A 27,562-nucleotide genomic window follows, 5' to 3' on the forward strand; every position below is an offset into this window, starting at 1 on the left:
AATAAGATTGGACCACGTGATGAAGTGATGATGACGTGACACCAATGCGGAAAAAGCATTAGACGGTCGATTATTGCCTTAAGTTGTCGTTTCAATTATTTTCGATGTTTTGTTTTTGTATGTATGTTTGTTTTTCGTTCTTTTCCAAACATGAGTTACATGAGTAACGTTCGCTGATCTTCTGAGTTAATATTCCTACCTTATTCACAAATCGGTCTTAACAGGGACGTAGATAACAGACGTCCCTGGTCTTAAATGAAAAGCAGAAACACTTCCACTCCATGGATTGAACTCCTTCGATTTAGATGTCTTGAATCAGAAAAGGCAGGCGAAAATATGTCTAAACATGACTTGACATGCCTTTAGCTTTATATTTATAAGTCTAACAGAGAATAAATTTGAATTACCAAGAAACATTATATTCTTATTATCAAAGAATATTATCTATAAATAAATAAATAAAAATGAAAAAAGGAAATTTGGCATACATAATATCACCATAAAGGGGTATACATACGAACTTTTGGTTCTAATTTACGTTTTAAAACAACTTTGTGCAATATTCTATTTTTCCTGTATCCCGGGATTCGTTAACTTTCCGCAATTACCAAAATTTACAAGTTATGCTATCAATTTGTTTAGTTTGATTTAAGAATAAACGCCAGGACGACCAACCACTTGCACATAAACCCTCTTTTGTATACACATTGAGATAATGAAAGCACATATTTCAATGTTTACTAACCTCACTCTCACTGTTGCGTTCAGCCATTTTCTGCCGCAGGTGGCGCTGCAACTTTTGTGATTGCGCACATGTCCCTCGTGCCAAATCCCGCGATCAGTTTTGATTGACAGTTCATCAGCAGATTTTTAATTCGCTTAAATAAATATCTTAGAGTTTCTTTGATTGTTTATAATATTAATGAATATTCCCTTTTAATGATTTTCTAATCACAGTGAAAATCTTTATCCGTTCGAGAGACCTTTCAGTTGGAATGTATACCCCTTTAAATTGACTGACTTTGTACCACGAAACGGCAGCTGTCTATTATTATTATTATTATTATTATTATTATTATTATTGTAGTATACAATGTTTACGTTTTAGGTTAAACCCTCTCTTCTAGCTGATACTATTTCCCGATTTTCATATCGATATACTGATATAGAGACGACTCCAACCACAGGATTTAAGGTTTGGTTAGACATCGGCTAATCAGCAATTAATTACCGAAGGCATGATTTTCGAATATGTAGCACCTTAAAAATGTCACAACATTTTTGGAAAATCCATTATGTTTTTCACGCTCTGTCAACATCATGCATTAATTTGTCAGCTCCATTAATTCACTTCCTGATGTTCAGATAAAAAATGTTTAGCAGTGTACGCGCGTGAAACGACGTCGAGTAAAGTACGGAATGTGAGTTGTTAAACTTCACACATAACCAAAGATGTTAAGAGGAATTAGAACCGCTTTAAATATGATTTAACATTAGATGAGACACATGACCACAGCTTCACCTCTCGTTTTACAAAATTTTGAAACCACGAATATTTGAAAACTACAATGTAACTAGATGCAGACATGTTTTCTGTTTAAAGTGTCTACTGTTCATCGCTGATGTTTTTGTATGATCAAAAGTTAAATTTTAAGCGATTGTTAGCCAAAGAATCGACTCTCAACAGGAACATGAACCAAAGTATCGAACGGCATACCAACAGGTTTTACAGAAAAGTCTTTTTGGTCTGTTGCGTTTTGATAGAAATACTATACACTCCTAACATTTACATACACGACATACTACATATACTGTGGTCGGTGACGAATGTTCCATACAAAAATACAATACAGGAAATTGATTGCTAGTATATGACTTGTATATGAACACTGTAAGATAAAAGCTATATAAACTTTTCAATTGGTATCCTTGCTGAACGTCTGACCATTTTGTCTGTGTGTTTTTCGGTACGTATAGAATGAGGTGTCCAAAAGTCCGAAATTAAACGGCTCTCTTATTTTCTCAATGAAATTCGAAAGTTTCTATTGTGACCTTCGTTATTAACGCTGCTCAGCTTTCTGCCAACTGCGTACGTGAAAGTGACTAGCGCTTTTTTGGTAATGTTTCTACCACGGCTTTATTAACTATTATTCATCTATGTCTTTATTTCTTTTCAACAGGAAGCTGGTCTGGATATAGAAATAGACTTAAGCAATTCCTGCACCGATATGCGACATTAAAACTTAATCCCTCTTCGTTACGCATGCGTGGTTTTACTCCAGTTCAACGGACCAAAGAAACTCGTCAACTGTACAATGATGCAAGATTTTCATCGATGTTCATTAAGCGAGCAGCAATTTTGAACACGGGGATACGGAATTACGCATGCGACACCACACGTCTTACCTTACAGACTATCATAGAGTATGTAAAAAGTGGTTCCATATGTGGATTCCAAATCTCAGGTGTACGTTTTGGATTAGGAAAATGATGTTTTATATAACATTTGGAGAAAATTGAACAGAACGAACTCTCATCATGATTATTTGTCAAATTATTCCAGCAGGATGAAGTGTGATTGAATTTATGAGCACATTTGACTCTTCAGATTATATCAGAAGTAAGGAATTGCAGTGGACAATTTGATCTAAGTTTTATTGCAGGTGCGTAACTAGAATGAACTTATTGGTTAGATTAACAGTTGATTCTTCAGATCATATCGGAAGTGAGAATTTAAAATGAACATATTAGTTAACATCACGTCAGATCATAACAAAAGGGCGAAACTTACTACCTAGAACCGCGCTGGAGTTTTCAGATCATACCGGAAGTACAAAGAGTTAACATATTGTTTAATGCCGGTATTGATTCTTCTGACTATACCGGAAGTACGTTACAAATCAAATGATGTGTAAATATTTCGCTCTCGTTCTTAGCAAACTCTTTTACATGTGGATAACCTTATATGTAATGAACTAGTAATTGAAGAATTGATACCAACAACATATGACACGAGGTAACATATATAATGTTCTTGCTTTGGGGCACGTATTTATCATATATTCCATTTACACAAACACGTGACATTACTGATCTGACATTTGGATATACTTAATCAGCTTTTCAATGTGTAGATGATATCACTAATTCTCATGAGAGATCACACCTTTCCGGATAGGTGATAATCTATTGATGTATAGAAAACGCCCTATCATTGCATCAGCACATTTCCGATGACAGATGCTACAAATTAAAAGTATTTGGTTTCTACAATACCTGGGAATCACATAATTCACAATAACAGGAATATAATATATCAATATACTCTTTTGTACAGCAAGCATTGATGGTAATGCAGGTTAATCATTTAAGTTTCAGAACGAAAATAAAGTGTGCACTAGAATGCGATATGTGTGTCAATTACGACTGGTTGTGATTTCCTGGAAAACTGAGATACCAAGTTAGTAACCAAGTCTGAAAATTTTAGATGCTGCCTTAAAATAATTACTAGATTTGTTATAACCGAGTTATTTGGACGCCATTTTATTGTGAACAATTTTGACAACGAAAAGAGACGTACCTTGATATCTTAAATAATTGTATTGCCAACACGCACCTGCTCGTCATGTGGATGGCAAATATGCATACGTTCCCGGTAATCATATAATACACGCCGTAGAAGTTTCATATCAGAAGATATAACGTTTATCATGGGATATTTAATATCTATGTTATTGGCGAACCGCGCAGTCATATTGATACTTGCCAAAGGGACGGAGCATATCAGATAATAATACCGAAGTTTAACTATGCTGTTCTTACAATTATATCAATATCTGTAGCAGATACAACGTCCTCCTGCCTGTTCCATGTTTAGACAGACGGAAAAGTAAAACAGTTTCTCCACAATCATGCTGAGGACTAATATAGGAATATATAATATTATAAGTTTCCCCTCGTACTGGATCTAAATTTTAATTATAGAACATACATTTCAATCATTAATTATTTTGTACAACTTTGTACATATCGACAATGTCCCCATGAAGTCTCCCGGATGTTGCCAGGTTTTTCCTTTGTATGTTGTACGAATGTTTCGTTCTCTGATTTTTTCGGTATATATTCACATGTTTCTAGATGAATCTTACTTAGCTAACCAGCACTTCATTTTCCTATTTCATCCCAATCTTTCTGAAGCGAATCCTTAGCCTATGGATTTTTGATCATCTTAAAGAGCATACAAAACAAATATCGGAACACACTGTTTCAGGTTCATAATTAACTTATATATAACCACTAGAATAGGATAAATTACGGATCCTTGTGTTACCACTAAAATGAGTATTCCTTATTTACAGCGACTCGTTGGGTACGATTTGTCAAAAATGTTATTGATACGTATCAATTTGACTTCGAAGTTCAAAAATATATAAATATTAAATATCCGATTATGAATTTTAAAAGATACGTTCACAGCTGTTTAGTGCTGTACGTTACAGCTTGGTGACATCGCCTGTCTACATGTACATTTTCCGGTGTATATTTGAAATATAAATAACATAAAAAATGAGTGCGTTTTTAATTCATGTCCAATCTCCTGTAACTATTTGTTATTCGTATGTAGTAGGATATTCGTTACAATATTTTTTGTCTTTGTTTCAAATAAATTGTGATCACTGTCATTAGTCTTGTGATATGTAGATGTGCTCGGATGAACCGCTGTTCCCATTGTTACCATCGTGACATCGCAACTTTATGATGTCAAATGTGTTGTGACATCATCAAAATAGAATGGAAAGTACGAGAAAATAAATCAAAGTAAGATTTTACATCAGCCTGATACATTGCTGTTTTTGTTTTCGAATGTTTTTAAAAATCTTCCAAGTCCTATGATAAGCAGAACTCATTGGATACCCTCAATTAATAAGTGTGTAACTGTTTTAACAGCGCGCGCACGACTACTTAGGTATCACAGCGTGTTTGTTACATTTGATTTTATAACAACTCATGACCATTTGGGTATTAATCTTCTTTCATAACTTCGCAGTCACTGGGATTGACACCTGAAGCTTTTCACTTGAAATAAGAGATTTTGCTTAAGGATTATGAGAGTCATATTGCCAGAAATTCTCAAATTAATATTTGTTTCGGTTATGACTTTTTTAAAGGTTCAGTGATAGTAACCAAAATAAAATAATTATATATAAATGTTGCTGTATTTCATTAACTGCTACAGATTTCATAAAATAGAATATAGAAAATGTTCATTTTAATTCGTGATTAACAAGCATTCCTCGATATTTTCTACCCAAGCAAATCTCTCTCGTTTTCGTAACGGTGCAATAGTCGTTTTAAGAAAATGATTTAAACCTGCAATTGTATGTCTACGAATTACATATTTTCATGTTTATAGTATAACTATATGTCACGTGCAGTATATCATTTATTTATAACTAATTTATGGAGAAGAGTTCATAAGATGTTAGAACTTGTCCCTGATCCATTTATGTTTCTGACAATGAAATGTTTAAATTAACGTAGAGTGGTACTTTACACTATGAAAAAAGTTATTTGTTTTTATCTATTTACTCATTATTTTTTTTAATTTATGGGCTCAAAAATCCAGAGCAACCAACAAATGTAAATCTTGAAAATTGTTTACATCCTAGTCTATTTGGCAATGTTCTGAAATTGACTTGATGCTGAATTTTTGGCAATTAAATAGAGTTTGTAGCCATGCTTTATATTCAGAAATTTTCGACCAAAAATCTATTCTATCCAAGGACAAAAATCAAACTGAAATATTCATTTTCGGATCATAAAATGAAAAAAGCAGAATTCATGTAATTTAAATCTACAAGATGCAGTTATGATTCATGCAAACTTCTGTTGAATTTCCGAGCTAGTCAAGAGATTATCCTAGTGACGGAAAAAAGGAAAAACGAATTTATTTCATGTTGAATTATGCTCCACGTCCGGTCAAACATCACTTTCGTGCATGTTTAACAGTATATACGTAAAAATGTTAAATAGGATGGATAACAGATAAATGAAGGTATGGTGAAATAAACATATTTATATATCTATATATATACATATTTATGAGAAGAAATATTACTACATTTATTTTTTCTGATTTCATATTTTTTGAGACGCTTGTGTATCAGAAGATTTCCATTCAAGTCTTTCCTTTTGTATCAGACTGAGACTCAGCTTTATCCTCATTACAAAACCAACAATTCTGCTAGTCTGTACAAACCAGCAACAGTCTGAAAAAAGAAACCGCATCAGCTAGAGTAACATTGTGTGTACAATATAACCATAAGCATATTAAAAGGTCTTTTCCAAACTAGCGATTGTCCTGAAACAACGCCAATCTAACCAGCGGACTGCTCTAGTACAAGCCACAGCCTAATAATATGAGTCCCAAAGGGCCTGTATTCCTCAACTGGTTTCATATCCATTTCCATTATAACTTTCAATAGACAAAATCATTCTATTTTTTTATTGCAGCATGCGGAAATACTTTTCCTTTTGTTAATATTTTCCCGGTTTCATAAAACCTTATGTTAAAATTATTTCTTCCTTTTCCCCCATTGTTTTGATTTTTTGCGATGTTGCAGCAAACTCAGAAACAGCGAAAATAAGAACCCTTGAAAATAACTGCACACACACATATATGTATACAGAAAACTCATCCACGCATGTTTTAAGATTGCGATAGCTACCTCCTCGTGTCGTAGATCACGCAGAAGTGGAGAATCTATCGTGGAAAACCTTCCTTTGGGATATTCTCGCTTTGGACTAGCTACGGATTCATCGCCGGAGTTCATCTGCTTTTTAGGTTGTGCCCATTGTACCTAGAGTGAACAAACCAAACAGTGAGTTACGTGTGTAGTTCTTATTTACCGAGAGACACTAACGAAGGCTTCTGTCTGACGTGTACGTGTGTAGTTCTTATTTACCGAGAGACACTAACGAAGGCTTCTGTCTGACGTGTGCGTGTGTACTTCTTATTTACCGAGAGACACTAACGAAGGCCTCTCGTCAGACGTGTATGTGTGTAGTTCTTATTTACCGAGGGACACTAACGAAGGCCTCTCGTCAGACGTGTATGTGTGTAGTTCTTATTTACCGAGGGACACTAACGAAGGCCTCTCGTAAGACGTGTATGTGTGTAGTTCTTATTTACCGAGAGACACTAACGAAGGCTTCTGTCTGCCGTGTACGTGTGTATTTCTTATTTACCGAGAGACACTAACAAAGGCCTCTGACGTGAACGTGTGAAGTTCTTATTTACCGAGGGACACTAACAAAGGCCTCTCGTCATACGTGTATGTGTGTAGTTCTTATTTACCGAGGGACACTAACGAAGGCCTCTGTCATACGTGTATGTGTGTAGTTCTTATTTACCGAGGGACACTAACGAAGGCCTCTGTCATACGTGTATGTGTGAGGGACACTAACGAAGGCTTCTGTCTGACGTGTGCGTGTGTAGTTCTTATTTACCGAGAGACACTAACGAAGGCTTCTGTCTGACGTGAACGTGTGAAGGTCTTATTTACCGAGGGACACTAACGAAGGCCTCTCGTCAGACGTGTATGTGTGTAGTTCTTATTTACCGAGGGACACTAACGAAGGCCTCTCGTCAGACGTGTGTGTGTGTAGTTCTTATTTACCGAGGGACACTAACGAAGGCCTCTGTCATACATGTATGTGTGTAGTTCTTATTTACCGAGGGACACTAACGAAGGCCTCTCGTAAGACGTGTATGTGTGTAGTTCTTATTTACCGAGGGACACTAACGAAGGCCTCTCGTAAGACGTGTACGTGTGTAGCTCTTATTTACCGAGGGACACTAACGAAGGCTTCTGTCTGCCGTGTACGTGTGTATTTCTTATTTACCGAGAGACACTAACAAAGGCCTCCCGTCAGACGTGTACGTGTGTAGTTCTTATTTACCGAGGGACACTAACAAAGGCCTCCCGTCATACGTGTATTTGTGTAGTTCTTATTTACCGAGGGACACTAACGAAGGCCTCTGTCATACGTGTACGTGTGTAGTTCTTATTTACCGAGGGACACTAACGAAGGCCTCTGTCATACGTGTATGTGTGTAGTTCTTATTTACCGAGGGACACTAACGAAGGCCTCTGTCATACGTGTACGTGTGTAGTTCTTATTTACCGAGGGACACTAACGAAGGCCTCTGTCATACGTGTACGTGTGTAGTTCTTATTTACCGAGGGACACTAACGAAGGCCTCTGTCATACGTGTACGTGTGTAGTTCTTATTTACCGAGGGACACTAACGAAGGCCTCTGTCATACGTGTATGTGTGTAGTTCTTATTTACCGAGGGACACTAACGAAGGCCTCTCGTCAGACGTGTGTGTGTGTAGTTCTTATTTACCGAGGGACACTAACGAAGGCCTCTGTCATACATGTATGTGTGTAGTTCTTATTTACCGAGGGACACTAACGAAGGCCTCTCGTAAGACGTGTATGTGTGTAGTTCTACAGAGGAGCGCAACATGTGCAAACACTATTGTCTCTCTCGGTACGGTTACAATAGTGGGCGATGATGATTGTTTCGGCATTACCCATTAGTTATAACCAACGAATAAGAAGAAAATGAGTTTGAAAAGTTTTTTTTATAAATATCTATAAAACTTTCTGGACATGCAAAACAAAATGCATTTCCGTTTTATTATTCATTCTGTTCTCACATTACAGCTGCAGATTACTGAAAATCGTTCAGCCTTACTGACTATTAATGTCTGTGTTATTCACCCGCTTTCTTGTCTGGAGGACTCCGTCGATCAGTTCATCTGGGTAATCGGCTCTTTTCAAGTATGGCTATTTGAGCTTAAGAGCTTTAGACTTTTTCGTTTAATTTTATCTGATTGAGCGCTACCTACAATGCTGAAATCGGGATGCCGGAATATATATCGTCCACCGATAAAATCAATTTGCCTCTCATTATCTGGTAGTGTATATTATATGACAATGTTAATTGACAATAACACACTATTTACATGTACCCGTTATACATCAATTAGCACGTTTATCTCCCAATTTCTCTACGACAGTTTAATGGAATCTTACTAAACTTTATACGAAGTGGAGAAGAAATGTGATGTTACAGAATGTCAATTAGTTTTCGACAGTTATCAGTAATGAAAAAATCCAATTATTGAGAAATGTAGATTAATGTATACCACATAAAATGTATAGTAATATTAGATCGTAAAGGACAACATAACACATTGGGTATTATAATCGGAAGTCTGAAAACTGTAGGACTGAGTTACAGTAATGCTAGATATCACGCTTCTGTACCCAGGGTTACAATAATGAGCGACTCTGCAACTGGTATCAACGACGCCACTAGCTATTCTTAAACTCGGCTATAATAGCGGGTCCTTTGCACCCATAATTATTACCAGGTCATGATAGTGAGTGCGGATGTCCCCACTTCTACAGTCGGATTACAATTGTAGTTTTTATTGGATATTACACAAATCTTCTCAGAAATATCCTTGTGTGACGAATTGAATATATTTGTGTACAGATATATTATCATGTAATATTTTTGATTTAACCAAAATATGTCCATTGTACATTATACTGAAAGGCCAATTGATGTAGATTTTTTACTTGACGCGCCATTTTGTTTGACCCCGTTTATGATTTTGGAAATTACAGTATAATTCATTTTTATATTTTATTATATAATGAACATGGTTTACAATGAGTCCACTTAATATTTAACTATACACGTATGCCATGCTCGTCACAAACATTTAAAGCTAGACAAGTCTCTCGTACCAAACAATTTTGTTAAAGAAATGAAACGGGAAAACATGGCACAGAATTACGGTTCTTTGTTGAGACCATCATTTGACAATCTCTCTACACATGTACCTGCTTCTTCGCACTGTTTTCCCGGGAATTGTGACCCAAAGAGTCCTCTCGTGTCAATGAATCCTCCTCTTCGTGCATGTTCTCGTCACTTTTCTCCTTTGAATCTTTGTTTTTGATGATCTCCATCTGGGACACTACGTCATTCTTAAAAGAACGAAAACAAGAAAGAAATGCACTATTGTAGAATTATTGTTCCATCCCCCCCCCCCCTGTCCGAGACGGGAGTATAACATACATTTTTTATTTCAATTCTGTTTATCCCTTTTTTATTCTTGAAATCAAAGAGTGACGTCTGATCGTACTAAGTCACACTGCCCTGCTGTTGTCCCTTGCACAGCTACCATTAACTAACCTGTTTGTAATCTGATGACTGTTGAGGGGATTCGGACCTCTCGGCTACAGCCTGGTAGTATGGACTATCCTCGTGCATGATGGACGGAGGCCCATTCTTCTGTATGAAGAGAGCGCACACGTTATTTGTTTTTATTACTGTTTTACAGTGATTGTCAAGATCTCGAACAATATCATTTTATCAGTTCGCTTGCTATTTATTGTATCTTAGAGATTAGATATTCGACATATCTACCACAATTTAAAATGTTTCTATCCATACTCTTATCCATTCAAACCACTTTCCATTCGGCCCCCAAACATTCGATAGTTTCTGTCACATTTTGACACATCCTTTATAAAACCTCCTCCGTCACACCCTTCTGCTGTATACTACATATCTTACTCCCCTCCCTCCTCCATCACACCCTTCTGTTGTATGCTGTAAACCTTACTCCCCTCCCTTCTCCGTCACACCCTTCTGATGTATACCGTAAACCTTACTCCCCTCCCACCTCCATCACACACTCCTGTTGTATACTATATACCGTACTCCCCTCCCTCCTCCGTCACATCATCCTGTTGTGTACTGTATACCTTACTCCCCTCCCACCTCCGTCACACCCTCCTGTTGTATACTATATAGTTTACTCCCCTCCCTCCTCCGTCACATCATCCTGTTGTGTACTGTATACCTTACTCCCCTCCCTCCTCCGTCACATCATCCTGTTGTATACTATATACCGTACTCCCCTCCCTCCTCCGTCACACCATACACTTTATACCGTACTCCCCTCCCTCCTCCGTCTCACCCTCCTGTTGTATACTGCATACCTTACTCCCCTCCCTCCTCCGTCACACCCTCCTGTTGTATACTGTATACCTTACTCCCCTCCCTCCTCCGTCACACCCTCCTGTTGTATACTGTATACCTTACTCCCCTCCCTCCTCCGTCACACCCTTCTGTTGTATACAATATACCGTACTCCTCTCCCTCCTCCGTCACACCCTTCTGTTGTATACTATATATCTTACTCCCCTCCCTCCTCCGTCACACCCTCCTTTGTATACTGTATACCTTACTCCCCTCCCTCCTCCGTCACACCATCCTGTTGTATACTGTATACATTACTCCCCTCCCTCCTCCGTCACACCCTCCTGTTGTATACTGTATACCTTACTCCCCTCCCTCCTCCGTCACACCCTCCTGTTGTATACTGTATACCTTACTCCCCTCCCTCCTCCGTCACTGTATACCTTACTCCCCTCCTCCTTGTACACCCTCCTGTTGTATACTATATACCTTACTCCCCTCCCTCCTCCGTCACACCCTCCTGTTGTATACTGTATACCTTACTCCCCTCCCTCCTCCGTCACACCCTCCTGTTGTATACTGTAAACCTTACTCCCCTCCCTCCTCCGTCACATCCTCCTGTTGTATACTGTATATATCACACCCTCCCCTCCCTCCTCCGTCACACCCTCCTGTTGTATACTGTAAACCTTACTCCCCTCCCTCCTCCGTCACATCCTCCTGTTGTATACTGTATACCTTACTCCCCTCCCTCCTCCGTCACACCCTCCTGTTGTATACTGTATACCTTACTCCCCTCCCTCCTCCGTCACATCATCCTGTTGTATACTGTATACCTTACTCCCCTCCCTCCTCCGTCACATCATCCTGTTGTGTACTGTATACCTTAATCCCCTCCCTCCTTCGTCACATCCTCCTGTTGTGTACTGTATACCTTACTCCCCTCCCTCCTCCGTCACACCCTCCTGTTGTATACTATATATCTTACTCCCCTCCCTCCTCCGTCACACCCTCCTGTTGTATACTGTATATCTTACTCCCCTCCCTCCTCCGTCACATCATCCTGTTGTATACTGTATACCTTACTCCCCTCCCTCCTCCGTCACATCATCCTGTTGTATCTGTATACATCCTCCTTACTCTCCCTCCTCCGTCACTCCTCCCTTACTCCCCTCCCTCCTCCGTTGTATACTGTATACCTTACTCCCCTCCCTCCTCCGTCACATCCTCCTGTTGTATACTGTATACCTTACTCCCCTCCCTCCTCCGTCACACCCTCCTGTTGTATACTATATATCTTACTCCCCTCCCTCCTCCGTCACACCCTCCTGTTGTATACTGTATACCTTACTCCCCTCCCTCCTCCGTCACATCATCCTGTGGTGTACTGTATACCTTAGATGCATTTTCCTTCTGTTTGTATTTCCTTCTTTTGGAGCGACGTGGTTTCCCGTCCGGGTTTTCCATCACATTGACTGATATGATACCTTCCAGCATTAGTTTCCGTAGCCTTTGTTTCTCTGCATCCGCCAACGCCTTTTCCTTTTTGTCCATGTTGGCCTAAACCAGGACATAAATTTATTTTTTCAAAATGTTACTAGTATTTTTTTTTTCATTTATCTACGCGAATGAAGACTTAATGATAACTTTAATTTTTGCTTACATCTACCTTGAAAAATCCTGTCTTTAATCCTCTCTGTTTACAACCACCCCATGTAATTCTCCTATTTGATTTTATACCTGCCCCTCGTGTTACCAACCTCGTACTCCTATCTGATGTCATAACAGTTCCTCGTGTTACCAAGGACGTACTACTATCTGATGTCATAACAGTCCCTCGTGTTACCAACATAATACTCCTCTCTGATGTCATAACAATCCCTCTTGTTACCGAGGACGTACTCCTATCTGATATCATAACAGTTCCTTTTGTTACCAAGCTCGTACTCCTGTTACCAAGGACGTACTCCTATCTGATGTCATAACAGTTCCTCGTGTTACCAAGAACATACTCCTATCTTATGTCATAACAGTCCCTCGTGTTACCAAGCTCGTACTCCTATCTGATGTCATAACAGTCCCTCGTGTTACCAACATAATACTCCTCTCTGATGTCATAACAATCCCTCTTGTTACCGAGGACGTACTCCTATCTGATATCATAACAGTTCCTTTTGTTACCAAGCTCGTACTCCTGTTACCAAGGACGTACTCCTATCTGATGTCATAACAGTCCCTCGTGTTACCAAGCTCTTACTCCTATCTGATGTCATAACAGTCCCTCGTGTTACCAACCTCGTACTCCTATCTGATGTCATAACAGTTCCTCGTGTTACCAAGCTCGTACTCCTATCTGATGTCATAACAGTCCCTCGTGTTACCAACCTCGTACTCCTATCTGATGTCATAACAGTTCCTCGTGTTACCGAGCTCTTACTCCTATCTGATGTCATAACAGTCCCTCGTGTTACCAACCTCGTACTCCTATCTGATGTCATAACAGTTCCTCGTGTTACCAACCTCGTACTCCTATCTGATGTCATAACAGTTCCTCGTGTTACCAACATAATACTCCTATCTGATGTCATAACAGTTCCTCGTGTTACCAAGAACATACTCCTATCTTATGTCATAACAGTTCCTCGTGTTACCAACATAATACTCCTCTCTGATGTCATAACAGTCCCTCGTGTTACCGAGGACGTACCCCTATCTTATGTCATAACAGTTCCTTTTGTTACCAAGCTCGTACTCCTGTTACCAAGGACGTACTCCTATCTGATGTCATAACAGTTCCTCGTGTTACCAAGAACATACTCCTATCTTATGTCATAACAGTTCCTTTTGTTACCAAGCTCGTACTCCTGTTACCAAGGACGTACTCCTATCTGATGTCATAACAGTCCCTCGTGTTACCGAGGACGTACTCCTATCTGATGTCATAACAGTCCCTCGTGTTACCAAGAACATACTCCTATCTGATGTCATAACAGTCCCTCGTGTTACCAAGGACGTACTCCTATCTGATGTCATAACAGTCCCTCGTGTTACCAACCTCGTACTCCTATCTGATGTCATAACAGTCCCTCGTGTTACCAACATAATACTCCTCTCCGATGTCATAACAATCCCTCTTGTTACAAAGGACGTACTACTATCTGATGTCATAACAGTCCCTCTTGTTACCAAGGACGTACTCCTATCTGATGTCATAACAGTCTCTCGTGTTACCAAGAACATACTCCTATCTTATGTCATAACAGTCCCTCGTGTTACCAACATAATACTCCTCTCTGATGTCATAACAGTCCCTCTTGTTACCAAGGACGTACTCCTATCTGATGTCATAACAGTCCCTCGTGTTACCAAGGACGTACTCCTATCTGATGTCATAACAGTCCCTCGTGTTACCAAGAACATACTCCTAGCTGATGTCATAACAGTCCCTCGTGTTACCAACCTCGTACTCCTATCTTATGTCATAACAGTCCCTCGTGTTACCAACCTCGTACTCCTATCTGATGTCATAACAGTTCCTCGTGTTACCAAGGACGTGTTTTACCTGATGTCATAACAGTCCCTCGTGTTACCAATACAATACTCTTCTCTGGCGTCATATAACAGTCTCTCTTGTTACTAAAGACGCGTTGCACATGATGTCATGATACCTACCCCTGCCATAATAACCCAAGTGCTACCAACCTCGTACTCACACAATAACGGCTTCTCCTGGTGCTTACCTCGTACTCCTCTTTCAGTTTCTGAAGCAGAGTTTCTGTATAGTTGTGGTCGTTGAGTCTGATGACGTCAGTGCCCATCAGCCGTTGTAAATGCTGGCGTGTCCGCAACACGGAAAGCGAACTGTGGAACAAAATACGAAGTTTTAACACGAAGTGCCAACTCTACTATAATGATGGAAAGCATTTTTTCTTTAGATTTCACGTGTGACATTTTTTTTATGCACGTAAAGCGGTTAGTGTCACCTCCAATAAATTTAGTTTTTGTCTCAATTACGATATACGTGTAACTGTAATTTATATAAATGATAGTTGTAGGTCGTAATTACGACAGGAAATATGTGTGTTTGATATTGTACTTTCCGCTTTCCATGTAGATGTGATTTAGTGGACTTCGAAAAGACTACTAATACAGTCCCTCAACAAAGACTCCTTATTTATACAGGAACCAGAGAGTCATGAAAGAAGGCAAAGCGACAAAGAGTACTCAACCGATACTTTTTCTCAAATAAACAATTTACCGACAGGAAGCAGTTGAACATGTTGGTACGCTTTATTGCCCACGACACCAAAATGTACAGTGTGGTGAACAATGAGCAGGATGGACACCTGCATTACAAAATAATATCAAACAATTACTACAATAGTCAAAACTTTGACAAGGTGAATTCAACGATGAGGAATGTACACATGTCCATTTAGGTAAATCTGATGAGGTCGGGTTGTGCATTGGTAACGCTCTACAGGTATTGATGGTACCGGTAATAAGCTGTTGAAAATTGTTCATACTGAAATAGCTCGATCTCTTACATTTATAATGAATGTTTGTCTAAAGACAGGTTATTCCCCTACACAGTGGAAACAACTGAAGTTACCTCCCTTCACAAAAACGGAAGCACGGTTGATGTTGAAAATTATAACCCAATATCTGGCTTACCTGTTCTTTCCAAAATTTTAGAGAAGCGAGTCCACTGCATGTTGTACAAGTATTCGACATATCATGAATTAGTGCTTTGTCTCAATCTGGCTTCCGCCATAAACATTCATATGAAACCACACCTTTGAATATTGTAAATTCCTTAGCTAAGAATATCGTTGATGGACTTTGTATAGGAGTAATATTAGATTTTAGAAAAAGCTTTCGATTTCGTTGACCATTCTGTTTTACTTCAGAAACTCTCTCTTTACAAAATTGACCAGAATTCTTTATTGTGGTTTCAGTCTTATCTTGACAATAGGACCCATTTAGTCTCCATGGCTGGTCACATGTCAAACATCTGTAAATCTACTCATGGTGTTCGGCAAATAATCTATTAATCTAAGGTCCTTTGATGTTTCTACTTTTCATAAACGATTTGTCATTAAATGTGAAGGCTGATATGAATATGTATGCAGACGACATTATTTGCTGGTTTATATTAAAAGCAAATTACATTCTGATTTTAAAATGTTCATGGTGTGTTTAAAATATGATAATTGTAAATGTCAAAAACCAAAACGTATGTGTAAAGCTTCTGAATAGACACAAGGTAGAAAGTGTTTAACTCTAGATCTTACTTAGTGTAATGGATCTCATGGTGTAAGAGATAAGGTATTTTGTGTTCTTATTGGTAATTGCATGTCATGGTCAGATCATATACCAACTCATTTGGGCAAAATAAGGCAAAGATTAGGCAAAATAAGGCAAAATAAGGCAAATATTAGGCAAAATAAGGCAAAATAAGGCAAAGATTAGGCCTGTCGCGTCGTATGATTCCATCTCACGGAAGGAAAAATCAGATTTTTCCAGGCTTGTATTTCCCCACACTTTGTATATTGAAGTACTGTGTGGAAGAGTGTTCTGGAAATTTGATGGGTAAGCTCCTGAAAGCTCAGAAACAAGCATTAGGCACGCCGTCCAAAGACATGTTTGAAATACGGTGGATGCCTATCGAGAAATATTTTAAATCTATAAGGCTATATATGATTTTAAATGATGTTAATTAGCTTAAACCAGTTAAAATTAAATTAATCTAAATGAAAGACATTCGACCTAGAAACCATATATAGACCTGTGGTAAATAGAAGAAAGTACAGACCGCCGCCATACACTTATACTTGGAATATGGTACACCTTAAAGTCATAGACATGTACAGACGTTATCCGCTACGAATTAATGAAAGACGAAGCACCCAAAAAGGTACACACAAAGCGTCACATACTTGAACATAATGATTTTATGTGGCCTCATTGATAAATTTGAAACCAAATCTAGGGATTTGAAACAAGAGGCCCAAATGGTCTGTATCGATCACCTGGCTTTGTTTGGTTGACATTATTTCATCTAAAAACAAGGGAAAAGAAATTCTAAATTTCCAAGCACACAACACACACTGTATCTATTTCGTTATTGGGCCCCTCCTCTCACTTTTAGGGGTCAGCCAAACAATTCAAGCTTCTTACCAAAGCGGGACAGAATCCTATAATTCCATCTGAATAATTCCTCACGCCTCAGGGGGCCGAGAACAATCTTTTATACCAAATTTATTTCCCTTCCGACAACATTTGGGCAAATTCCAATTATTTCTACAGCAGAAGCAGCAACGAATTTGCTCTATTTCCCCTAATGGGCCCCGCCCCTCCTGCCCCAGGGGGCCGAGAACCATCTTTTATATATATATATATATAAAATTTGATTTTTCCCCCCAAGGATGCTACTGAGCAAATTTGGTCAAAATCTGTTCAGTCGTTCATGACTAGCAGCGATTTGTAGAAAAAGTTGAAGACGACCGGACGACGGACTACCAAAGCCGCGGTTTGACATAAGTTCGCCGGCCCTTAGGAACAGGTGAGATGATAAAAAATGAAATGTTAAAGTTCAATCAAAATCCGAAGTAAAAATTGAATGTGTGCATGTCTGCTAAATCGGTATCATGTTAAATTAAACAGAAAGTTTAAATATGATGAAGGTGTTCACAATCACATAATGTATGACTAGTCAATCATGATATCGTTAAACAAAATATTTCAAATATAAAAAAAAAGAAAAAAAAAAAATCGTCCATGAGCTAACTACAACACCGAGACATAGATACATCTGTATTATAACCTTTACTTTGCAAGTTTCTGATCACCGGGAGACAAAACAGAAACACGTTCGTGATCAACAGCCATGTTTAGATTGTAGACCGAGAAAGAAAAAAATCTGTGATAAACAGGAACACGTGCCGACCGCATTAACAGTTTATGTGATGATCAGATTTACTGCCTTATTTCAATATAATTTTAGATCGCGAAAGATTTCGTTTTTTACGTAAAATCTTATAAACCTGAATAGAATTGTCACATATCTTATAACGACACCTTATAAAACATAAAGCAATGGAGCATGGTCTAGCATTTGAAATCACTGAAAATATAATCCCATGTGTCCATATTGGATGTTGACACTATGTAACAATCACCTTAAGTGGCTGAATAACTGACATTCGGTCTTTTCTGCTTTGTTGTGCGGGACAATATGCTAAGCGACAAAGCGCTGAAACGAAAATATGAGAATCTGCTAAAGGACTAAATCAGAACATCTGCTGCTCTACAGAAACTACCAGAAGCAATGCATTGTGTTCATAGGGACTTTGATCATAACTTCATAACTTTTTTTCTTCGATTTTCAAATAATATAATATCATCGTGAGAAGCAACGATTAGATATTAAGCTGGTCCAGAAATAACTTTTGCACTGCCGATAGATACGTGTATATAAGGACATCCAAATATTTAAAAACAAAAGTGTATTGTTAAAATATTATAGAATATAAATTGATGTAGTGTACATATTGAACAAAATAATCAAAACATCCGTTTACGAGTGCTATGCAAACTTTGTCCTTCAAGCGTATATGTCACAAATAAGCTATCGAATCGGAAACACAGAAACAAGACCTCATTTTAGCTTTCGAATTTTACGTTATTATTTAAGATGCTGACGTGATACCTTGACTGTATAAACGAACCAAACAACAATATCCGAACGTTAACTAACAACTTTATATTTATGATGTAATAAAGCTGACTGGATTCATAAGTGATGTGATTGCCATCAGAACAAGTCGCCAGACATAAACCAGGTGTTGAATAAATCATTACCTTGTGTTTTTCTATCCTATAATTGATATTTATAAAACCAACGATGTGTAATATGATATACACAGTGGATTCAGCATACTCAGTCAACGTAGGACAATTAACCAGTGGAATCTATCGCTCGCTCCTTCTCAACCGTGACACATAGCTCATTAATTCCTATGTAGCGCTCTACATGACGTTTACTTGTTACTTGTGCGTTCTTTTTTCACTGAGCCAGCTATACACTTAACAGCAAAGTAATGCAGGATCAAATGTGAAATTTGGATATATTTGTGAAGAGGAGTTATATATATATCGATATATAGCACGCATCTTAAGAGGAACATCAATATAGTAGGCGAGTCAGGAATTTATATAAAAAAGCAAGCGAGACAATTTAACCGCAGCACTATTTCTACGTCTTCATAATAATATTAATATAGAAAAATCAGTGATTAATGAATGGTATTTCACTAACAAAAACTCACACATCCAAACTGAATTCGCTCTCGGCCAAGACAAATTCCTGCGAGTTCTGGTTTCTATAGCGTGCGACGGTCTCCTCCATGTCGAATTCATTCAACAATTCTCTTACGACAGCTTGTTTTTTCTTCTTCTGTAAGTCCGAATAAGGTCGTTGAGGACTGGGTGTCCATCTGTCAGAGCAGAAAGAGTCCGGAGTACCAGCCCTGTCTGTCCGACTCTGCTCCATCATGTTTCCCGTGCGGTTGTGAAGGGTAATCTATCTATTATCACAAATCAACCGTATGGATGATGTTTACTAGACAATACCTAAACCTGTAACACGCGATGAACAGTACCAGGCCACTGATGTGGAACGAAAACTTCACGCTATATAACCTGAATTGGATGTCGAACTAGCGCGTGTTTGAACTAAATTTATTGACAGGGTTATCAAACTTAAAGTAAATACCTGGTCCAGACTAGGTCTTGTGATGTTGTAAACGTGAGCTGCAGCTATATAAGTGTCGTCCTCCCCTTATCAGTGGGTTGATTTATTATACTCCGGGATAGGACCGCAATTGCCTCCAATTTGCATGTTTTGTTTATTCTAATACTGTCATAATTAATGGAGAAATGGAATCGAGGTGGCGTGCCGTCGTTGGGTGTGGAGGCTAGTTACCGCAATCACCAAACGAAAACAGGCCACGGACAACAAACGACCGTATCGACGAGACCGATGATCGTCTCATACATCAGTTAATGTCGGTGGTGACCGATAGAAATGACCAGTGGATGAATATAAATAGAATATCAAAATGTAAAGAAAAACGGGATGAAGCTGTGGACATATATGAATATACAGAATGATAACTTATCGGCGTCTCCTACTTTGTTAGCGTCAGCAGCCGTTTGTAAAGTTTAAATGTCAAACCCATGTATGTAAAGCACAACTGAACATGTGTACAATGACAGTTTTCATAGTGAACAATTTAATAACCATTCTCAGGGATAAACCAGGATTACAACCACGAAACTTTTTCAGTTTTTGTATCAACATTGTCTCGTGCGTCTTTTGATGAGCATGGCAAGTATATGTCAGGGGTTATGATATTTGAACCAAGCCTAAACTCTCGACCATAGTTGGAAAGAGCAGGATTTCAAAATAGGAACACCAAATCGACCTAGTCAGAATTAGCACGGACCTAGGTTTATATCTATATCCCCGTGGAGTTAGATAATAATAATAGGTCGTTATACAAATAAAGTACATTTATTGGAAACAAAGACTATTTACGATAACTATGTTTAGCATTCCAACCTCAAATAATTTAAATTATATGTTTAAAAGATGACGTCATCGTTCCCAGAGTTGAGTGATACGAATAGGTTTCTAGTGAAACATGCTGGCAAGACCAAGACCGCCATTGTTTTGAAAGTTTTTTTTGATTACAGAATAGAACTGCATAGACAGAATACATGGAAAATTATGACGTCAAAAAGAATGATGACGTAACAATTGAACCAAGACATGTGATAGGGATATACTTATATTTTGCATGATGACCTCCCATCAACTCATTATTAATCAGGATTGTATCACATAAACATAGATGCAGTCTTGACAACAGCAATAGCATGACGTATTTTTATTCCCAGGAACGCAGTTTTTATCTTGATTGTATTCACAGGGGACAAAAACATGACGTCATGTTGGCATTATAGGTTCACGTTAATCATTTAGCTGATTTGGGTTTCCCAAAAGCTTTTCAATAATGTAAACTTTGAGCGACAAATACAATTTCAAACTTAGTAAAAAAGACATGTTAATGTTTTGAATAATATCCAAAATGTAAATGTAACCATTGAACGTCTCTCAAAGAATGTCATTATTATCTATCTGACAGTAAGATTGTCTATAAATACAATCTGACCGAAATTCTAAAATGCATTAAATCTGAGTTTTTGTCGTTATCAACAGCTCGTTTATATATGTCGATAAGTATATTTATGATACGTAGTAAAGAAAAGAACAATTGAACTAAACTTCTGAGGCTAGACCTGTATACATGATTACATACTGTTTACATATGTTTACCTGAATCTAAAGCATACCTTTGTCCATATACTGTACACCAAACCAACACAGATTATCTTTATAAGTATCCTTAAATTTAAAACATACATCCCATCATTAACGTACTCGAGAATGTCATTTTGTTCATGTCGTATTCTTTATTGCTTCAGTAAAACAATTCGTGTGCTGTAAAATGGAATCAAGTGGGTACTCGAGTATAATTTAATTCAAAATACATGTGTGCTTAAAAGACTAAGTGCTATTTCAAATATAGTATCCTACGGGAGGTATATTTGCTTATATGTTTCTCTTAGCAGCGTGGCTCGGTGGGTAACATTTCTACGTAATGTGTGTTACTATATTGTGCTCTGACGCTTAATTTAGAAAAAAATCCTTTAAATCCTTTCCAATAAACCGAAGATGATAAAATTGGTAAGATACTGTGAAAACACCGATTAACGAAGGCAAACATCAGAGCAATTCATGTATGGAAATGAGACAAGAATAAAGGCATGGTATAGTGATACGGGACAAATTCACCAAGGTGGAGCAAATAATTTGTATTCAATCAAGGGCATGACAGCAACGTGGCATCCTACGGGGAAAAGGGACAAAAGACTGTAAGGATTATTTTTGTCTTGGTTTTCCCGAAGTGGATGTTTTGCTATCTCCCCTGTTTAGGCCCCAGTCGCAAGCCAACTAATTTTGTTAATTGGTTTGATATTGAAAAACAACCGGCGAAGAAGATAATTCAGATACACGGGCTCGATCAATACTTCTGCATGCGGAGTTTGTACGTCACTATGTATGTGTTTAAAAGAGAAAACGAAGCTTGTGACTGATAAGCTCTGAACACCAACGACATTACCTAGGGTGCAATGATATGAAAAGTTAATATGTTCGGTGGTAATGGTTTTAATTACACGGAATTTGTTATCAGTGTAATTCAATTATTCATTCGTTTATTACTTGTGTACACCCACACAAGGTACAATATATACCTAAACACCAAACCGATATATGTATATATTTATATCAATATTTCCAAAACTGAAAAAGGTAATTTCCGGTACTGATTTTCTGTCAGAGGATGACGTCATACATGCAGCGGAGGACTCTCTGGTATATATAGAAACGCATATATATTTACCACAACGGTATATATACCAACACATATATATCTACCACAGCGACATATATATATACCAACACACATATATTTACCACAACGGTATATATACCAACACATATATATCTACCACAACGACAAATATATACCAACACATATATATCTACCACAACGATATATATATATATATATATATATAACAACACGTAGATATCTACCACAACGATATATATACCAACACATATATATCTACCACAACGACATATATACCAACACATATATATCTACCACAACGATATATATAGCAACGCATATATATCTACCACAACGATATATATAGCAACGCATATATATCTACCACAACGATATATATACCAACACATATATATCTACCACAACGACATATATACCAACACATATATATCTACCACAACGATATATATACCAACACACATATATCTACCACAACGGTATATATATCAACACACATATATCTACCACAACGGTATATATACCAACACATATATATCTACCACAACGGTATATATATAACAACACATATATATCTGCCACAACGATATATATAGCAACGCATATACATCTACCACAACGACATATATACCAACACATATATATCTACCACAACGACATATATACCAACACATATATATCTGCCACAACGGTATATATATCTACCACAACGGTATATATATAACAACACATATATACACACGGTATATATATAAACACACATATATCTACCACAACGGTATATATACCAACACATATATATATATAACAACACATATATATCTGCCACAACGGTATATATATCAACACACATATATCTACCACAACGGTATATATATAACAACACATATATATCTACCACAACGACATATATATATATATATATAACAACACATATATATCTGCCACAACGGTATATATATCAACACACATATATCTACCACAACGGTATATATATAACAACACATATATATCTGCCACAACGGTATATATATCAACACACATATATCTACCACAACGATATATATATATATATATATATATATACCACAACGATATGTATAGCAACGCATATATATATATATATATATATATAACAACACATATATATCTACCACAACGATATGTATAGCAACGCATATATATCTACCACAACGATATATATATAGCAACACATATATATCTACCACAACGATATATATACCAACACACATATATCTACCACAACGACATATATATATATATAGCAACACATATATATCTACCACAACGATATGTATAGCAACGCATATATATCTACCACAGCGATATATATATATATATAGCAACACATATATATATCTACCACAATGATATATATATAGCAAACACATGTATATCTACCACAGCGATATATATATATATATAGCAACACATATATATATCTACCACAATGATATATATATATATATATATAGCAAACACATGTATATCTACCACAACGGTATATATACCAATGCATATATATCTACCACAACGATATATATAGCAACACATGGATGCTGGAAGGAACGCAATGACTTCAGCAAATTATGTCAGATTTAGCCTTAATGATAAAGAACTAGTAACTACAAAGAAGGAAAAAGACGTAGGAGTAATCATTGAGTCTGACTTAAATTTTGAAAACCATATTAGTGAAAAAGTTAAAAAAGCAAACTCAATGTTTGGCATGTTAAGAAAAACCTTTCATTTCATGGATATTAAGATATTCTATGACTATGCAAATGCAGTGTGGTACCCATATAAGTACAAACATATTGATTCATTTGAAAATGTTCAACGCCGAGCCACAAGATGTCTACCAGGCCTACAGAAATGACCATATGGAGACAGGCTAAGAAAACTCAAGTTACCTACATTGTCATATCGGCGTATGCGCGGGGACATGATTGAAGTATACAAAACGATAAACGGGATTTATGATAAAGAATGTTGTTCTTTAATAAAATTATGGTCAGATGTGGCTTCTAAACACAGCGGAAGAGGGAATACCAAAAAACTCTTTCCACAAAGAGCAAGTTCTACACAAAGAAGGAACTCTTTTACCATTAGATCAGCACGCATTTGGAACTCTTTACCAGAATCTATTATATCATCACCAACCATTAACTGTTTCAAAAATAGATTAGAGAAATTTTGGGAAAATCAGGATATTGTCTACAATCATAGAGCCGAACTTTCTTTTTGACCTTGAAATTTAATTAAGCAAAACTAACCAGTCTATACCACTGTATTACACTGTACATTTTGTCTAACTTTTTAGTATTATGTACTGTGTATTCATATATGTTTGGAGTCCGGCGAAGAGGATTTTCTTAATCCAGACCCGGAAATAAACTTAACTTAACTTAACTTAACTTAACATACGTATCTACCACAACAATTTTTATATAGCAGCACATATATATCATCTACAATATAACACCGTTGAGTACATTGGTAAAGGAAACTATAGTTGTTAGTTTGTCAGGTGAATCAAAATGTAATGAAAGATGTTATATTAATGTATGTCTGTCAGCATAAAAGATCCATGGTTATCTTATAAGATATTAGCTACAGGTATGCTTGTGATACGGGTATGCTTGTGATACGGGTATGTTTGTGACACAGGTACCGTTGTGAAAGTTGCGAGTACAAATCGCCTTGCTAGCCTTGCCTACTGGGTATTTCCCTTTAGTCGAGCGGAAGCTAGTACAAACACCAGCAATGGCAGGGTGCCTGAATTGAAATAAAGTATATGTATATAATATATATATATGTAATTGGGAAACATATAATGGTTCTATTTATACAAAGTAACTCTACTACAGTCACTTTATCAGTGTTGCATTCAGGGGTTGATAAAATCACATTAAAGGAAACAATTTTCATAATTTTTTTGGTGGTGAAGAAAAATAAAAAAAAAAAACCCGTTTTATCAGATTGTATCAACATGATAAGATAGTTATAAAGAAATGGAAAACATACATCAGAGAGATGGGTTTCAGATCGTGTAATATAGGTTAATAATGATTACTGATCATGGTTATGTCGGTAAACCTGGGTGTGGTGCATGTATGCTTTAACACAATATCTATGATGGGTTATCTCCATTTTTCGGCTGGGTGTGAGAAAAGAGTATCGGAGGATGGCTTATTACAAATACTATTTACTGCTTAATTGTATGTCAAGATAATTTACCTTATGAGTCTTAATATTAATCTAAAGTAATCGTATTCAAAGTGACATGGTTGATTTTTCTCTAAGCAAAAACGAGACTAACTTGGAATTGTCGAAGCGGTCCTCCCATGAAAGTGTGATGGCATGCCTTCTCCTCACGCGACACATGATTTTCTCCACGAGTCTTTTCATCCTGACGATTCACCCATTTAGACATAAGTTTACTCTACGCTGCCGTGGACCAGGTTACCACGGCCGACTCGTCTTGCATTCTTGTGATGTCTGCACCTTTATGACGTCACCACTACTATGACGTCACTATCTCTGTCTCGTATTGAACAATGGTAATTTCAAAGTGATAGACAGCCAGACATTCTCGACATTGTCATAATGATCAATCGTCTAACAGATGGACATCTTGATCGAAATATATATATGTGTACAATGATACGAGTAGTGTAAATATAACATCTATTAAACATGATGCAATCACGATAAGTCATTAAATCAATCCCACCCCGTCCCATCATACCTGTTTGATGATATATAACTTGTTTCTCGACCAGAGTGAGGAAGGCTGTCGTCAGCAAATAATTTTAATACCAATATATATCTTCCAAAGTGAAGATGCGGTACAGAACAGCTAATAGAAAAGAATAAAACAATGAAATGAATAAATAAACAAATTAGACGAACAAATATGAAAGTTTGAGAGGAAAAACTCAATAAAATAGACTAGTACTCTAATAATTTCGTTTACAGAAATAACCCATACTGAAACAACAATTTCGTAATGAAATTAAGGCAATACAAATAGAGGTATTATGTATAAAAAGTATACAGTGCCAATCTTGTGTACATCAAAGTTAAAGAAACAGTCGTCCGTGTCAAAATTACATGTACATGTATTTTGTTCCATAGCAAGCATTACGAGTGCTATTGTAAAGTATTTGCCTCCTGAGTGAGCGAAACTACGGAGCCCGTTAACTGACATGCTCCATACTTATTTTATTTCGTTTTTTCGAAATAATAATTCGTTTTTTCGAAATAATAATTCGTTTTTTCGAAATAATATTTCGTTTTAACGATTTATTATTTCGAAAAAACGAAATAATATTTCGAAAAAGCGAATAAATATTTCTAATAAACGAAATAAGATTTCGTTTAAACGAAATAATATTTCGAAAAAACGAAATAAAATAAGTATGGAGCATGTCAGTTAACGGGCTCCGTATGAAACAGATATTTCAAGTCTGAATGGATATTTTGTTACGACCAGGTAATCGGAAGAGTTAGAGAAATCGAGGGGTGTTTTACTCACGACACCGGACAATCGCCTTCCTATTTGGATGTGCAAACCAAGTTACACACACGATACTAAATACGTTGGATTGCTTGGCAATATATAGTGACTCTATAATTCTATGATAATTTGATAAACAGCAAAAGAGATCTTAAGAAATTGCTAGTTTTTTTTTTTTAATTTTTTTGAACAGGACATACCTACTTACTTCATCTACGGTGAAATCTTTTACCACCGGAAGTAACATTGGGCGTATTTTTCATACGACAAATAATACGTCTTAGGTAAGAAATTTCTCACAACCTACTCGTCCACACATTGATTCTAAAATTGTTAACGTCTATCATAACGCCTACCTGTGACCGTTTCTACTAATGTTTCAACATAGGGATGTTGGTCACACGTTATACACATGTACGATAACCATTGATGCTTTTACCATTTTAAACAT

At 37.0% G+C, this 27,562-nt stretch overlaps 1 protein-coding gene across 1 annotated transcript; it reads right to left on the bottom strand.

Annotated features, from left to right (window-relative positions):
• Positions 1-6,224: 6,224 nt before the first annotated feature.
• LOC132551763 (uncharacterized) lies at positions 6,225-19,624 on the bottom strand. Its single transcript, XM_060215898.1, has 7 exons — positions 19,401-19,624; positions 14,811-14,931; positions 12,466-12,630; positions 10,279-10,374; positions 9,927-10,070; positions 6,729-6,860; positions 6,225-6,269 (listed from the first exon to the last, which is right to left on the bottom strand). Exons 1-7 carry the CDS (start codon positions 19,622-19,624, stop codon positions 6,225-6,227), a joined length of 927 nt encoding a protein of 308 aa, XP_060071881.1.
• Positions 19,625-27,562: the final 7,938 nt, after the last annotated feature.

This window comes from Ylistrum balloti, unplaced genomic scaffold (assembly GCF_031769215.1).
Source record: "Ylistrum balloti isolate Yb309-2 unplaced genomic scaffold, AGI_CSIRO_Ybal_v1 Utg370214, whole genome shotgun sequence".
Lineage (NCBI taxonomy): Eukaryota > Metazoa > Mollusca > Bivalvia > Pectinida > Pectinidae > Ylistrum > Ylistrum balloti.

Bases quoted from the DNA above. Each gene is read 5' to 3' on its own strand.
- LOC132551763 (XM_060215898.1), bottom strand. From the start codon at position 19,624: ATGGAGCAGAGTCGGACAGACAGGGCTGGTACTCCGGACTCTTTCTGC. The intron at 12,631-14,810 runs GTAAGCACCAGG...GTCCTGGTTTAG, and splicing joins AACTGAAAGAGGAGTACGAG to GCCAACATGGACAAAAAGGA. The intron at 10,375-12,465 runs GTATACAGTACA...TTCATACAGAAG, and splicing joins AGAAGGAAAATGCATCTAAG to AATGGGCCTCCGTCCATCAT.